Source organism: Cololabis saira, chromosome 12, assembly GCF_033807715.1.
Source record: "Cololabis saira isolate AMF1-May2022 chromosome 12, fColSai1.1, whole genome shotgun sequence".
Taxonomy (NCBI): domain Eukaryota; kingdom Metazoa; phylum Chordata; class Actinopteri; order Beloniformes; family Belonidae; genus Cololabis; species Cololabis saira.
The window spans coordinates 6061115-6077701 of NC_084598.1; the positions used below are offsets into that span (position 1 = coordinate 6061115).

The 16587-nt window shown below is 39.8% G+C and overlaps 1 protein-coding gene across 2 annotated transcripts; it reads right to left on the reverse strand.

Moving 5' to 3' along the window:
- Window positions 1–72: 72 nt before the first annotated feature.
- Window positions 73–9930, reverse strand: LOC133456720 (glucose-induced degradation protein 8-B homolog). 2 transcript variants are annotated; one of them, XM_061735269.1, is made up of 5 exons: window positions 9760–9930; window positions 8609–8735; window positions 8307–8503; window positions 7831–8028; window positions 75–1432 (listed from the first exon to the last, which is right to left on the reverse strand). In XM_061735269.1, exons 2-5 carry the CDS (start codon window positions 8727–8729, stop codon window positions 1259–1261), a joined length of 690 nt encoding a protein of 229 aa, XP_061591253.1. In that variant the 5' UTR covers window positions 8730–8735; window positions 9760–9930; the 3' UTR covers window positions 75–1258. The 2 variants fall into 2 exon arrangements, with proteins under 2 accessions (XP_061591254.1, XP_061591253.1); XM_061735270.1 differs by lacking the exon at window positions 9760–9930 and having other exon boundaries at window positions 73–1432; window positions 8609–8733.
- Window positions 9931–16587: the final 6657 nt, after the last annotated feature.

Below are 16587 nucleotides of genomic sequence, written 5' to 3' on the forward strand. Positions count from 1 at the left end.
CAGTATTGCTGTACTTGACAAAAGTTTAGATTATTTTATTAATTGCAAATCCGATTTTAAAAATGTGTGGACTAAAGAAAAAAGAAAAAAGCATGGGAGCCGGAGGCAATGACTAAACAAAACAATAAAACCTTGCAAGGTGCGTTTTCTTTTGTGTTTAAATTGTGTTCCTTGTTATCATAAAGGAAACAAAGACATGCTGAAAATTTCCAAACACTAACAGCTTTAAAAAGTGGAAAGACAAAAAGCACCCCTCTAAAATAACCAGTTTAGATTATTAACTAAAGCATGAAAAAAAAAATCAGTGAACAAAAAAACAAAATCTGTTCTGGCCTGAAGGCATTTCCGAACATGAGATGAACTTGACAGATCCTAATTGCTGATCCTGCAGCCGTCAGCAAGACTGGAAAGATCTGTTATCTCAGACAAGTTGAACATGAAGCAGATGTAATGACCTGGGGCTGGTGGGGAGGTGAGGGGGTCAACCAAGAAATCAACTCAGTAAAACCTACATGCCTCATTTCAACTTCAGTGTGGACTTATTTCAGCTTGAAACTAATAAAAAGATGAATTCAAGAGTTGGCTCATGCTATCGACAAATAAACCATATAATTTCAGTTTGAAAAGCATTTCTGATTTTATAATAGACATTGTGGGGAATTTATACACACACATATGTAAAATAATATATAAAACCTATATAATAATAATAATAATAATGTGAAGATTTCTATTGATTTGAAAAAAAGACATTTTATTTATTAAATTCAGATTTTTAAATTTACCATTCTCCAGCTCCTTAAGGGCATGAATTTTGTCTCCACTGTTTCATCTATACAGCCCTTCTTCGTGGAGAGCTCAGATTTCAGCCTCACACACCGTCACCATTGTTCATTTACTCCACTGACTCATTCTCACAAAATAAAACCGCGCCTGGTAAAATGATCACAATAAATAATACTATCATCTTAGGCTTTAAAAATACAAAATATAGCTTAGCAACTGGAATTTTGATGTCACTGAGACCTATCTTAAATCAAACAGAATTAAAACAATAATTCCTGTTACTATGCAAATACAGAAATATACAGTTTGCACAATGGGTTTTATCTTATCTCTCAGAAGCAAAATATGAAAAAAGGAAAAAAAAAAAAAAAACAGCCTGTTTTTATACATATATGTCACCTGGTTGTCACACAGTCACTGACTGGTCATAAATTAAGGGGATGTGAAAGGTGCTTGTTTTGATCCGTGGTCTTCACTTGGGCTCCTCGATGGCGCCTGTGCTGAGGTCAGTCATTTTGGGATATTTCACCTTCTTCTGGTCCAGCTCATTCTGAGCCCAAAGTAGTAACTTCAAGAGTTTAGCCAGTTTGGGTGTTGACTCCCTGTTTTCATAGTCCAGCACAGCTTGGTTCACCTCGCTCCACACCTGTACATCAAGATAGGCCGAATTAGAAAATTAGAATAAACAAATTACTTGCAAACTATTTATCACTAGGGGCATTGTGTTCCCAAGTGCTCATGTGTGTCACCACCAGTAGTCCAGTTGTAAAAAAAAAAAATAAGGGGGGGGATGGTGGATTTTATCATATGGGGACAGATAATTTGTGCTGATTACAAATAATATATTACAAATAATAGCACTGACCAAAACACCTGCAGAAATACTGCAGGAATGACATAGCAGCAGTTAAATGCAGCCTTCTGTAAGCTTTAAATATCCACTGGGCTTACATCAAATACATCAAAACACAAAAATAAAAACAGTATGCCTCTTTTGCTTCACAGGATAAGTAAAATGGATCACTGCAAAAACTCAAAATGTTAACAAGAATATTTGTCTTGTTTCTAGTTATAATGTCTCATTTTAGTAAAAACAAATCTCATTACACTTAAAGGGATTGTGACATGAAAAACACATTTTTCTTGATTTTTTGTGTTTTGTTGGGTGTCTTGACATCAATTACACCCAAAAAACAACGAACTTTTAACATTCAGTGTATTGTGTGCTTTCTGGGATTTTCCGCATAACTATGCAAAAACGGCGCACCTGGTTTGGTGGCGGGCCGTTACGTAACGGCCCGCTAAATCACCGCCCCCTCCACCCAGCTCCCTGTCTCCTCTCCTCTCCAGCGCACCATAAAGGCTGATTTATGGTTCCGCGTTACACCGACGCAGAACCTACGGCGTAGGGTTACGCGGCGACGCGCACCGTACGCTGAACCCTACGGCGTAGGCTCTGCGTCGATTTAACACGGAACCATAAATGAGGCTTAACACGGAGCTGTTTAGAGCGTCTTTTGTTCTAATCACCGGAGGAAAACTGCTAAGAAGACCCGCGGCCACTGACTGGACTTAAGATAAGGGGACAGTGCTGCTTGCATGCCTTTATTTTTATGATTGTTTGCTGTGGTTCGCCCTCCTGCTTTTCCGTGCATGCTTCGCCTGTCGCTCTCCGACGCCGCTGTGAGCGTATGGCTGGAGGAGGAGGAGGTTTGGAGGAGGAGCGGAGCAATGATTGACAGGAAAGGGGGGAAAGGAAGCATTTTTCACGGCGCAAAAAAACACTGTAATAAAAAGCCAGGAAAAGAGTACTAGAGTGAAGTTTTTCTTGTTACACTCTTTTAGACACATTTGAGGGATGTTGGCCAAGACTTTTAATAGTGTTAAAAGCATGTTAAAAATGATGTCACAATACCTTTAACACAAGAATCATCACTGAAAAAAAAAAAACTATTTTTACCTGTTTCAAGTAGATTTTCACTTGAAATAAGTAGAAAAAATCTACCAGTGGGACAAGATTTTTTTGCTTGTAATAAGAAGATAAATCTTGTCCCACTGGCAGATTTTCCTATTTATTTCAAGTGAAAATTTACCTGAAACGGGTGAAAATTGTCACATTTTTCTGGTGTTATTTTTCTGGTGATGACTCTAAATGTTGAAATAGCAGTAAAACCACATTCATTGATGAAATTACATAAGGGATGGAAAGGAGGGATGGCAGTTTTACAGGGGGGATGATTTTTACCATTTTTATTTCAGGGGGGATGCCATCCCCCCTCATCCCCCCACAACTCCAGAACTGGCCATTTCTTACAGACGGCTCCTTTAAGAGTTTCTATAATGTCATAATGTAACATCAGAGCAGCGTCTCCTGCTCACTACTGTATACTTGAAGTTTGTTGTCATCAATGTTTTTGTTGTCATATTACAAATTTCTGGCTTTGAATATTGTGTTTTCGGTGTGGAAAAACTTCAATCACTATGGATGATGTTGAGTAAAATAACAGACAGACAAGCAAACAGAGAACCATCTAACTGATCCATAACAGATCTCTCTAATCAATCAAACAAATCAATACCAGACTCCATTTGAGAGCAATTGTTGCATTTCTAAAGTCATAATTCTGGTTGTCCATGTCATCCACTTCGTGCCCTTTCTCATCCAACTCCCAGCTTTAATCATCATCCATCATTGCTGTGTTTGAGCTGGGCTGTATCCATTCTTTTCATACCCGTATATTCCTGATTAAATACCCCAATAAACCCGTGTTTACATTTTTTGTGGTGTTTTTTTTTATTGTAGGCTGATGTTCTTGTTTGTAATGTAATAGACCACAAACAAGAACAACAAATTGTTTCAACAATTTGTAATGTAATACATACTATATGAATAAAATTGAAAATTGAGTAGTCTATATTTCATAAACCCTTCCTGGTCTATATTTTTCAATGTTTAATGTTCTTCAATGTTTTATTTGCCTATTTATATTACTGCTTTTTAACCCCACATGTCATTCTAAATCTACTGAAGTATCTACAGCCATTATACACACACACACACACACACACATACATATATATATATATATATATATATATATATATATATATATATATATATATATATATATATATATATATATACACATATACATATACATATACATACACACACATATATACATATTAACAATAAGAACATTTCAAATGCCAAAAAAGCCCACAGTTTTAGTCACATCTTTGGGAAGTCAAATGAAAACAGTGGAACAGACTAAAATACTGCTAGAAGGCTGTACCCATTAGAGGAAAATTATGAATGCACTAAAACCCCTCATTTTTACAAATCCATATCAACCTTAACTGAGTGATGGGGGACAACTCCAAACTTATTCTGGCAATGTCATTGTTGAAAGCTTAATAATAATCCAAGGCAGAAACAACAACCTTGAACATAAGACTAAAAGAATCTAACCTAAATTGGTATATCTGGTAGCTCACAAGAAATTCACAATTTCTATCACATATTCTTTGCCAAGGAGACCAACAACTTCTCCTTCTGTGGCTTCAGTTGGCCGTGCTGTGACATGAGCGCGTTTCCTGCTATACGACATACGAGCTCAGAGGCAGCACATGAGAGTGTGACCTCTCATGCATTTGCCCACAGTTCTGCTTCTGCACGCGACAGTCGTGATCACTTTTCTTGCAGATGTTCTTGCAAGGAGTCTGCCCAAATTTGGCTTCTTTGTCGGCTGCTGCTGGTTCTCCTTATTTGTTGCACATTCTCTCCCTTCTTTGCCTCATTGCGGTATGTTTCTCTGGCCAGAATTACCATTGCTCTTTCTATTTCTTTTTTTGTGTTATCCACTCTATCATCTTAGCCCACACTTTTTTTAACATCTAACACATATCGCTTTTTGGGATTTGTTGGCTCACATCTCATCTGGCAAAAGAAACCAAAATACTCCCAAACAGCTGAGACATTGGCTTTTTTGACTAATTGCAGCAAACCGCCATAACTTGCAGTTGTCATCCTCACACACTGAGCCTCCTGCCATAACTGCCTGTTTTGAATCAGGCTGGTCCACATCCTGCCACCTCGTGGCGCGTGGGTTGTACTACAACTATGAGGTTTCAAGTGTCGTTTCAGTCAGTTAAGTACAAATGCACTTGTTTGAAGATATTAAAAACATATCATCTGTATTTTTTTCACACCCTGGAATATGGTATTTTCACATTACTGCTCAAACCTACTTTGATTAATGAAATGGTGTTACACACATCAGCATGCAAGCAACAAGATCCCAATAAAATCCTCAATCTTGATGGTTTGCATGCTGCAAGTACCACAAGTCTTATAATTAGTTTTTACTTGTAGCTGCCACAAAAAAAAATGCACTTACTTTTGTGATTTGTAAAGTGCACAACTCACAACAAAAAAGCCCAGATCTCAGGCAAGTACTTTTACAGAGCTGGAACAACTTTTTTTTTTCCTAATCTAAATGCTCTGACATTCCAGAAACTTTTTGCGAAAGCTACCTTAAAGCCTGGGATAGACTTGCAGTTCAGACCGCGTACGCATCATGGCCGCCACGCGTAGTCTGTGTTCATTTGACACATCGACGTGCACGTTCTCAAAAAGACACGCTCTCCTCGCGTACTACGCGAGCAACGTTGCGGTTGGTGGTGCACGCGAACGGCACAAACGCAAGCACCAACAGCAAGTATATCTGGGGCTTTACACGACTGCAGGTGTCCTGCATCACACTTCCATGTAAAAGTGACATCCCTCTAAAAGAACACATATACCAGAGTCTGTTTTCACCATTTGTATCAACAAGAGAAACCTTGTTTGTGAGGCCACATCAGTGGCAAACGCGTTTCATAGGACACAAATAGTACAAAATGCCAGCCATCTCACACTGCGTTCACACTGAAAGCGTCAAAAATCTCCTGACGCCAGCATCTCGCTGTTTGGTGTGTTCACACTGAAAGCGGCATGTACTGTCGACGCCTGCAGTGGGCGGGGCTAAAGCTGCAGTGGGCGGGGCTAAAGCTGCAGTGGGCGGGGCTAAAGCTGCTGCAGAACTGGAGGGAACAGTGGGAACAGCCTACACATATAGCGTACACATCTTCAGTTTCCTATTTCACCATAGATCACACTTTGGGACCCCTTCTTTATATTTTAGCGTTATTTCCGCGTAGATAAGAGTGAATTTGATTTAGTCCGCGGATCAACATCAACCGTCAGAGCCCTTGCTTTCGGTGAACCATAAATCCGCCTAGGCTGATTTATGGTTCCGCGTCACACCAACGCAGAACCGACGGCGTAGGGTTCGCGGCGACGCACACCGTACCGCGACCCTACGCCGTTGATTTAACGCGGAACCATAAATCAGGCGAAGCTGCAGTCTGTCTGCGCTGATCACATACACACTGATTTGGTCATGATGTTTAAACTGTGTTTTGTGATTAATAAGCACGGTTTTTAATTATTTTTCGTTGGATCAATGTAGCAAATAAAATCGTTCGGACCATCCAGCTCCTCACCCATCAGATACGTGTTTCACGTGAGCAGTTCAGGTAAAAACGGCAGTCAAATCAGCAAAGATGTCATTTTGCTGGATGAAATATATTAATTCCTGATAAAATAAGTTTGTTAGTGCACAGCTCTGCTCCTGTACGCATGTGAATCAGTGTACGTTTGTGTATACATGAAAGTAAAATCTGCATTGAGGGTTCTCGCTTCGGGAATCCCGGTCTGTGATTGGACGCCGCCTCGGCGTTGCCGCTGCTCATTTGCATAAAGTTCAGATTTTTCAACTTCAAATTGATGCGCCGGTCCCGCCGCGCGTTTTCATAGACAATGAATGGCAGCCGGCTGCCTATGACGCCCGTGACGCTTTCAGTGTGAACGCAGGGTCAGCTGTGTTATTTGTGACATGTCACTAGTGACTGCTGTTGCCATGCGCCATCGTCGACTGATCTTCATGCTGCTAGTGTTCTGCAAGCTTGTGATGCATCTCCATCACACAGCATTCCAAAGTGTAGAGAGAAGACCACATGAATTGTGAGATGTCTGTCCTCGTTTATGCCACATGGCCGTGTAACAGATATAATACCAACGGGAGTACAGAGAGAGCAGCCCCCTTCTTTTCACGGACACCTGGCTCCCACCAAGCCTCCTAGACGCCACAGTTATGCTGGACAACTTTCACCTTCTGCGGGCGGGCAGACAGAACAGCTGACAGCTATGCGACTGGATTCAACTGCGCGGCTTTTTGGCTCAGTCTGAGTGGATCTGGATCAGCACCTCGGCGGCACATGGCGTGTTTCCTGAATAACTGTGATCATCTGACAGCTCGGTTCCTGCTCCCCTCCCATCCTGCAACACTGGCTCCAAGAAAGGCAAACCATTCATCCTACACCTCAAAGGCTTCCTATCACACGCAGAAAACATGCCCGTACTCATTTAGGGGGTCTGCTGGACCTTCTGACTGAACCCTAATCTAACCTTAATCTATCTCTCTCTGTATGTTGTTGCAAACTGCAATTACCCCCATTGTGGGACAAATAAAAGGTTTTATTATCATATATGTATACTATATATACATATTCATTAAATATAGGACCAGATATTAAAGTCAAATGGGGGAGATATGGACCACTTAAGACAGATAGAGAAGCTATGACTAAATTCACACAATGTGTTGGACAAAGCACTCCAGTGCCATTATCAGTGGTCCAAAGAAAAAGATGTCAAGTTATTTTGATTATTATTATGATTATTATTATAGAGTTATTTTATTGTTAGGCTCGCCCACCCCTGTTAATCTCAAGGAGTCCTTGAAAATGTTAGGTCTGAAAGCATTCATTACTTTTTCCCAAGCCTAAACCAAACAGTCAAATTACAGACCTAAAGAAACGCATATAATTTCTGCCCACTTCTCAGATTTGCCACATGGCAATTTGAAACAAAAAGGTGAAGCAACTACTGTACAATTAATTCCAGATATCAGGTTGACAATCAGATGAAGACCAGCCTACTTTTTGCCGCTGCATCATGTTGAGAAGGTCTCCGAATGGTGATTCCTCTGGGTTGTCGAAGGCAAGAAGGGCTAACGTTCGCTCCATCTCTGTCAGACACTCTCGGCTCTCCTCCCCCTGCTCTGCAAGTTGTGTCTGAGCGAATTCCAGCGCTGACTCAGTTTCTCTTAGCCTGATTAACTCAATCAGATGCTGTTGCTGCAAGAGAGACAAAAGAGGATAGCGTTGATGTTGAATATATTTCTTGTCAAGATTTATTACATTTAATAACTCATACGGTAAGGAAAAGCACAGACACAATAGACTAGTAGGCATAAATTCAAGTTGGGGTAAAAAGTTAATTTTATAGTCTTAACTACTGTTAAGACTATTAAACCAAGTTTTATAGAAACACATAACATTAACATCATAATCAGATCACACACGCAGAAAAACATGGCAAAACCAGATCATCTGCTGGCTATCACAAAACTTACCTGCAGATGAAAATACAAGTATCGATTGGTGTCAAGCAGCTCTGGATGTAGGCTGTTGATGAGGGCAATTGCCTCCTGTATCTGGCCCTTAAGGATCATCTCTCTAATCTTTATCCTCTCATCCAAAGAGTCCAGGTCCACACTCGGCTCGATCCCAGACTCCATCCGAAATTTCTCTGCTGCCTCTTTGAAGCCCTCTTCAAAACATATTAAATAGACAAAAGCAGAGAAACTAAGAAAGACATACATGCCAGGAGATGCATAGCCATCACACATCACTCCCTGGACGCCAGACACCTCACCTGTCACCAGGTAGTTCATAATGAGTCGATTCATGTCCGCTCTCTGTATATGCACATTGTTTAATTTGTCCATCCACTCATCTTTTGTGATGTCTTCTGGCTTTTCAGCATAACTCATCATTGGGATCTGGAGGTGTAGTGAAACACAGGGAAAGGTGAGCAAGACTGACACAGCTTGGCCACCAGAGGTGTCAAGTAACAAAGTACAAATACTTTGTTACCTTACTTAAGTAGAAATGTGGGTTATCTATACTTCACTGGAGTAGTTATTTTTCAGACGACTTTTTACTTTTACTCCTTACATTTTCACGCAATTATCTGTACTTTTTACTCCTTACATTTTAAAAACAGCCTCGTTACTCTATTTCATTTGGGCCTTTAAAAAAAAAACTATCCAGTTAAATTGCTCCATCCGGATAGAGTGAATTTGGTTGTGGTTGTTTCAGATGTTCTTGTCCAGTTTTGTTCTTACATCCGTTCCCTCAGATTCCTGCAACTAAACTTGGATGTACATTCCAATAAAGGTTAGGATAAATTATAACACGCCTCTGAAGTTTGACTTTTTGCACCATTACAATACTTATAGACAACTAGTCATCATTTCTCCTGCTCTCTGAAACACATGTTAATGCTCAATAGTACACATATATGGTTCTTTAATATATTTGCATTATACTAAGATCATTCATTTCCAATGGCTTTTGTCCTTAATGGCTTTTTCCCCCTTACATTACTTTTACTTTTATACTTTAAGTAGTTTTGAAACCAGTACTTTTATACTTTTACTTGAGTAAAAAACTTGAGTTGATACTTCAACTTCTACAAGAGTATTTTTAAACTCTAGTATCTATACTTCTACCTGAGTAATGAATGTGAATACTGAAGACACCTCTGTTGGCCACTCTCTGCACCTACACGTTCATTATCTGACTACAGACACTTATTGAGACAAAACAATAAGAAATAAACGACCACAGAAGCGTCAGATACTGACGCTAAAATTGCTAGATCAAACCCAGATAACTGCACTGTTTCCAGCGCGTGTAAAGGCTGGTGGGAGACATGATAGTGAAGGGAAATGTGTGGAATCTTCCAAAACAAACCCTCCCCTCCAGAGCAGCTAGTTAGCTGCTGCTGCTCTCCCGGCTCACCTGGCGGAGTCACGGGCCGGTACTGTCCTCTCTCGCGAGCGGGAGAAGTGGGTGGTAATTCAGCAGTGTATAGTCCTCTCAGTTCTTTCAGAAAAATAAAAATACTTAAAAAAAAACAACCCGCAGGCTCGCAGCCGGGCTTCTTCCAGCTAGCTAACTAACCGAGCCAGCGCGGTAATCTCGCGATAGGAAGGGCAGTCGCGCGCGTTCTCTGATTGGTGGGGCCGTGACGTCACCGTTGCCGAGGGACAGTGAGGGCCGCAGCCAACATGGCGGTGTTCTGCCAATTTCTGCTGCTTTGCCAAAAAATGCTACCTAATGGGTTTTTACCTTTGCAGAGCTACAATTTTACTGTGTTTTACTCCCTAAACCACTCCCTTTTCCCCCCAAGTGGTCCTTGCCTCTTGCCAGGCCATCATTGTAAATAGGAATGTTCTTAATGACCTGCCTGGCAAAAATAAAGGCCAATGACTGAATGAATATCAAATAAAGCGATAGAATTATGTTTTTTTCCTCTTTATCGTATAATGTTCACAAAGTGTAATGCAATTCATGTCATGGGTCGTGTATTTTGAAGGATCAAATACTCAACATCCCATATTATCCATTTTACATGGTGCAAGAAATGATTGGCGTGGCAATCAAACTTTGAAAATCGACTGTGCGCGTGCGCAGAACCACAAAGTAGCATTTCTTGGCAGGTAGCATGGATTGGCAGAACACCGGCTCAACTCAGTTCAGGTCTAATTCGTACATGGTTATACCGGTAGTTAATTTATGAAAATACGAATTGGACACCATTTAGCAGCAAGTTTAAAAATGTTAAAGCCAACAGGAATTGCTGCAGAGTAAGATAACCAAAGCAAAAAAAAAAAAAAAGACAAAAAACAGCCTCAAATTCAGATCCGTTTGGTGGCTTTTATTTGTCTTTCAGTGTCTGACTGTAGTTTTTTTTTTTTTTTCACATTTTAGGCAGTGGTTGTTATGTAGATAAACTTGATTGATCTTCATCTTAACTGTATTACATATTTTTTGTGGTCACTTTAAGAGTTTGGGTTTTTTTGTTGCTTTATTTGGGGTCCTTTTGATTTCTCCGTAGTCATGTTGCTATGGCAATGTGCATTAAAGTGGGATTTAAATGTATTTTACTTTACTAAAGATGTTTTATAACGGGTACTTTTCATTTCTTAGTAGTTGTTGTGGCAATATGCACAATAATATTGGGATTTTATTTTAATCTCACAATGTGGTCTCTGTTTTTTATGATCTATCTTTACAGTTCTGCTTCATATTGACTTGAATTTGTATCTCTCTGGGTAGCAAGACGAAGAAGAGTGAGATAAGATAAGAGTGAGTGTGTGGTTGACTATATGTGAACCTGTGATGGACTACCTGTCCAAGGTAACTCCTGACTATCACCTAAAGAGCTGGGATAGGCTCCAGCAGATCCCTGTGACCCTAATTGGGAATAGGTTGGTATAGATGGAGGCATGGAGGGATGGATGGAACCTGGCAAGTCTGTTCAACAAGTAAAATAGAGATCTGACAACTTTAATCCAGAAAAAAATCTAAAAATATTTTGTATATGTTTTAAAAATTGACTTTTCTCTCAGCCTGAAGCATGTATCTTTTAAATGTAATACCAAAATTATTGTTGTCATTATTTGTCTTTTTAATCAGACAAGCCCTGACAGAGTTATGTCAGAAGCATGTACACCTCTTTCTCCTTTCAAGTTGAATAGTTTTTATTTTAAACTTGACAAGATAAGATTAACTCACAAAAGTGGAGGGAAAGCTTCAAAAATGCATTTAATGCAGGTCTAAATGCTCTTGTAAGATTCAAAATTGTAACAAGTTAAAAGAAAACTAATGCGGTGTACCTATTGAAGGAGGAACCAATCCTGTTCATGTTCACACCTGATGAACTGTGAACCTTCTAAGACTATTTTCACAGATAATAATTTTCAGCTATGCCACTATCAATCTTCAAAATCTACCCTACAGCAAATGTGTGAAAGCTGAAAGCGAGTGAATTGCATCGCACATGTTCAGAGAAGAAAGGATTACAGTCATAGTGCCCCCTCCTTCACAAATTAATGTTTTCAGACATCAGATGAGCTGTTTGATGAGGATCCATGAACTGAGATGATGATGCCCAAATGGCACCATGCACGATTCTAAGCCAGCTCTGCTAACATTTCACACAAAAATTAATGGTAAATAGATTACAATCTGAATATACACCTCAGAGTACAAGATAGCCTTTTTATATCATTTGTTCATTTGTTCATTTTCTAAAACTGCTTAAGTCCTTTTCAGGGTCACATGGAGGACAGGTTGTCAGTCTAGCTCAGGGTCATTGTTGTATAGCTTACCAACAAATAGAAAACTGTAAAATGCTACTAAGAATATCTATAGAATCACTACTTTGCTGTTTGTTGACCAGATGCCAGAGTACAAGTGGTAAATAGCACATAAGACTGAAAACTTGATGTGATTTCATTGTGACTTTTACCTAAACAATGTTCTTATTCTCTCTCGCTTTTGTCTTAACTTTTTACAGTTTGTGACGAAAGGATCTGAACTCCAATCAGCTAGGAGAAATTTTACTATTGTCACCTACTTTCCTGCTCTGACAATATGCCAGTCAGGAAAAACATCTACTTTTGTACTTAGATCACAACCATGAATCCCTTGTTTTAAAAATAGTTCAATATATATTAAATTACAATGGTTGCTAAGTAAAAATCCAATGCAAGTTACTTTGCAAAAGTTTAGAATTTATGAGATCATTTACAACAAAACAAACTACAAACTTAACAGTTTAGACCAAATAGAAACGTCAACTTTGCCTTTCCTGGTCAGACCCACATCTAGAAAGATGCAAGTACATGTATGTAGGTCGCTGTAAGGCAAATGTAAATTTGCTAGCAGTAAGTCTAAATTTATAGGCTACCTTTCCCCTTTACACACTCCCCCAGGTTCCTAAAATGGTTTAATATATATATATACACATATATATATACATATATGTATATATATATATATATATATATATATATATATATATATATATATATATATATATATATATATATATACATATATATATATATATATTTTAAACCATTTCAGGAACCTCTACTATGAGAGACAAAATAACATTTAAAAAATCCAGAAAATCACATTGTGTGATTTTTAAAGAATGTATTTGCTGCAAATTATACTGGAAAATAAGTATTTGGTCAATAACAAAAGTTAATCTCAATACTTTGTTATATACTCTTTGTTGGCAATGACAGAGGTCAAACGTTTCCTGTAAGTCTTCACAAGGTTTTCATACACTGTTGCTGGTATTTTGGTCCGTTCCTCCATGCAGATCTCCTGTGATGTTTTGGGGCTGTCGCTGGGCAACACGGACTTTCAACTCCCTCCAAAGATTTTCTATGGGGTTGAGATCTGGAGACTGGCTAGACCGCTCCAGGACCTGGAAATGTTTCTTACGAAGCCAGTCCTTCGTTGCCCGGGCAATGTGTTTGGATCATTGTCATGCTGAAAGACCAGCCACGTTTCATCTTCAATGCTGCTGATGGAAGGAGGTTTTCACTCAAAATATCACGATACATGGCCCCATTCATTCTTTCCCTTAGATATGGTAGGTTTGGTATTCTTTGGATGCAACTCAGCTTTCTTTCTCCTCCAAACACGACAAGTTGTGTTTCTACCAAAAAGTTCTATTTTGGTTTCATCTGAGCATATAACATTCTCCCAATTCTCTTCTGCATCATCCAAATGTTCTCTATCAAACTTCAGACGGGCCTGGACATGTACTGGCTTCAGCAGGAACGTCTGGCCCCGCAGGATCTGAGTCCCTGATCGCAGTGTGTTACTGATGGTAGTCATGGTTACTCTGGTCCCAGCTCTGCAGGTCATTCACTAGGTCCCCGTGTGGTTCTGGGATCTTTACTCACCGTTCCTGTGATCATTTTTACCCCACGGGGAGAGATCTTGTCGATCTTGTCAGTCTTATCAGTGTCTTGTATGTCTTCCATTTTCTAATAATTGCTCCCACAGTTGATTTCTTCACACCAAGCTGTTACCTATTGCAGATTCAGTCTTCCCAGCCTGGTGCAGGTCTACAGTTGTGTTTTTCACGTTCTTTGACAGCTCTTTGGTCTTGGCCATAGTGGAGTTTGGAGTGTGACTGTTTGAGGTTGTGGGCAGGTGTCTTTTATACTGATAACCAGTTAAAACAGGTGTCTTTTATACTGATAACCAGTTAAAACAGCTGCATAAATACAGGTAACGAGTGGAGGACAGAGGAGCCTCTTAAAGAAGAAGTTACAGGTCTGTGAAAGCCAGAAATCTTGGTTTGACCTCTGCCATTGACAACAAAGGGTATATAACAAAGTATTGGGATTAACTTTTGTTATTGACCAAATTTTTATTTTACCAAGGAATTTACCAATTCATTCAGTAAAAATCCTACAATGTGATTTCCTGGATTCTTTCCCCCCATTCTGTCTCTCAGAGTTGAAGTGTAACTATGATGAAAATTACAGGCCTCTCTCATCTTTTTAAGTGGGAGAACTTGCACAATTGGTGGCGGACTAAAAACTTTTTTGCCCCATTGTATACATATACATATTTGTTTTTGTACCACATCACAGTATATCGATATGTATGCATATGTATATATATATATATATATATATATATATATATATATATATATATATATATATATATATATATATATATTATATGTATATCTGTGTGTGTGTGTGTGTGTGTGTGTGTGTGTGTGTGTGTGTGTGTGTGTGTGTGTGTGTGTGTGTGTGTGTGCCCTGCGAAAGTATTTGGCCCCCTTGAACTTTGTGACCTTTTGCCACATTTCAGGCTTCAAACATAAAGATATAAAACTGCAATTTTTTGTGAAGAATCAACAACAAGTGGGACACAATTATGAAGTGGAATGAAATTTATTGGAAATTTCAAACTTTTTTAACCAATAAAAAACTGAAAAAGTGGCCGTGCAAAATGATTCAGCCCCTTTACTTTCAGTGCAGCAAACTCTGTCCAGAAGTTCAGTGAGGATCTCTGAATGATCCAGTGTTGACCTAAACTACTAATGATGATAAATGGAATCCACCTGTGTGTAATCACGTCTCCGTCTAAATACACCTGCACTGTGATCGTCTCAGAGGTCCGTTTAAAGCGCAGAGAGCATCATGAAGAACAAGGAACACACCAGGCAGGTCCCAGATACTGTTGTGGAGAAGTTTAAAGCTGGATTTGGATACAAAAGATTTCCCAAGCTTTAAACATCCCAAGGAGCACTGTGCAAGCGATAATATTGAAATGGAAGGAGTATCAGACCACTGCAAATCTACCAAGACCTGGCCGTCCCTCTACACTTTCAGCTCATACAAGGAGAAGACTGATCAGAGATGCAGCCAAGAGGCCCATGATCACTCTGGATGAACTGCAGAGGTCAGAGGTCAGAGGTCACCTACAGCTGAGGTGGGAGACTCTGTCCATACGACAACAATCAGTCGTATACTGCACAATTCTGGCCTTTATGGAAGAGTGGCAAGAAGAAAGCCATTTCTTAAAGATATCAATATAAAGTGTTTAAAGTTTGCCACAAGCCACCTGGGAGACACACCAAACATTTGGAAGAAGCTGCTCTGGTCAGATCAGACCAAAATCGAACTTTTTGGCAACATTGCAAGACGTTATGTTTGGTGTAAAAGCGACACAGCTCATCACCCTCAACACCATCCCCACTGTCAAACATGGTGGTGGCAGCATCATGGTTTGGGCCTGCTTTTCTTCAGCAGGGACAGGGAAGATGGTTAACATTGATGGGAAGATGGATGGAGCCAAATACAGGACCATTCTGGAAGAAAACCTGATGGAGTCTGCAAAAGACCTGAGACTGGGACGGAGATTTGTCTTCCAACAAGACAATGATCCAAAACATAAAGCAAAATCTACAATGGAATGGTTCACAAAAAACATATCCAGGTGTTAGAATGGCCAAGTCAAAGTCCAGACCTGAATCCAATTGAGAATTTGTGGAAAGAACTGAAAACTGCTGTTCACAAACGCTTTCCATCCAACCTCATTGAGCTCCAGCTGTTTTGCAAGGAGGAACGGGCAAAAATTTCAGTCTCTCGATGTGCAAAACTGATTGAGACAAACCCCAAGTGACTTACAGCTGTAATCGCAGCAAAAGGTGGCGCTACAAAGTATTAACTTAAGGGGGGTGAATAATTTTGAATGCCCAATTTTTCAGCTTTTTATTTGTTAAAAAAGTTTGAAATGTCCAAAAAAATTCGTTCCACTTCATAATTGTGTCCCACTTGTTGTTGATTCTTCACAAAAAATTACAGTTTTATATCTTTATGTTTGAAGCCTGAAATGTGGCAAAAGGTCACAAAGTTCAGGGGGCACAATACTTTCGCAAGGCACTGTAAGTGAGGATCTCTGTTTAAGAGCATGACAATACATACATTGCTAAATGAATAAAATGAATGTTGTGGAGGCAGCCCTTAATTTCAAAATGTCTAATATTCATAAATAAACACATCTCATAACATTAAAGAACAAACAAAAAAGCATGCCGTGTTTTCGGTTGCGTATATGAATAACTGCAAAAGATAAGTTTGTTTTGTTGTAATAACTCGTATTCCCCTGCGCGCGCCCGCGCCTGCATCCCTCCGTCATCAGCTCGGGGTCGCGCGCACGGCGGGTCTCCGTGGGGGTGTGGGGGCGTGGCCAGCGGGGGCGGGGGCGTGGCCAGCTGTCGGGGGCGGGGCCAGC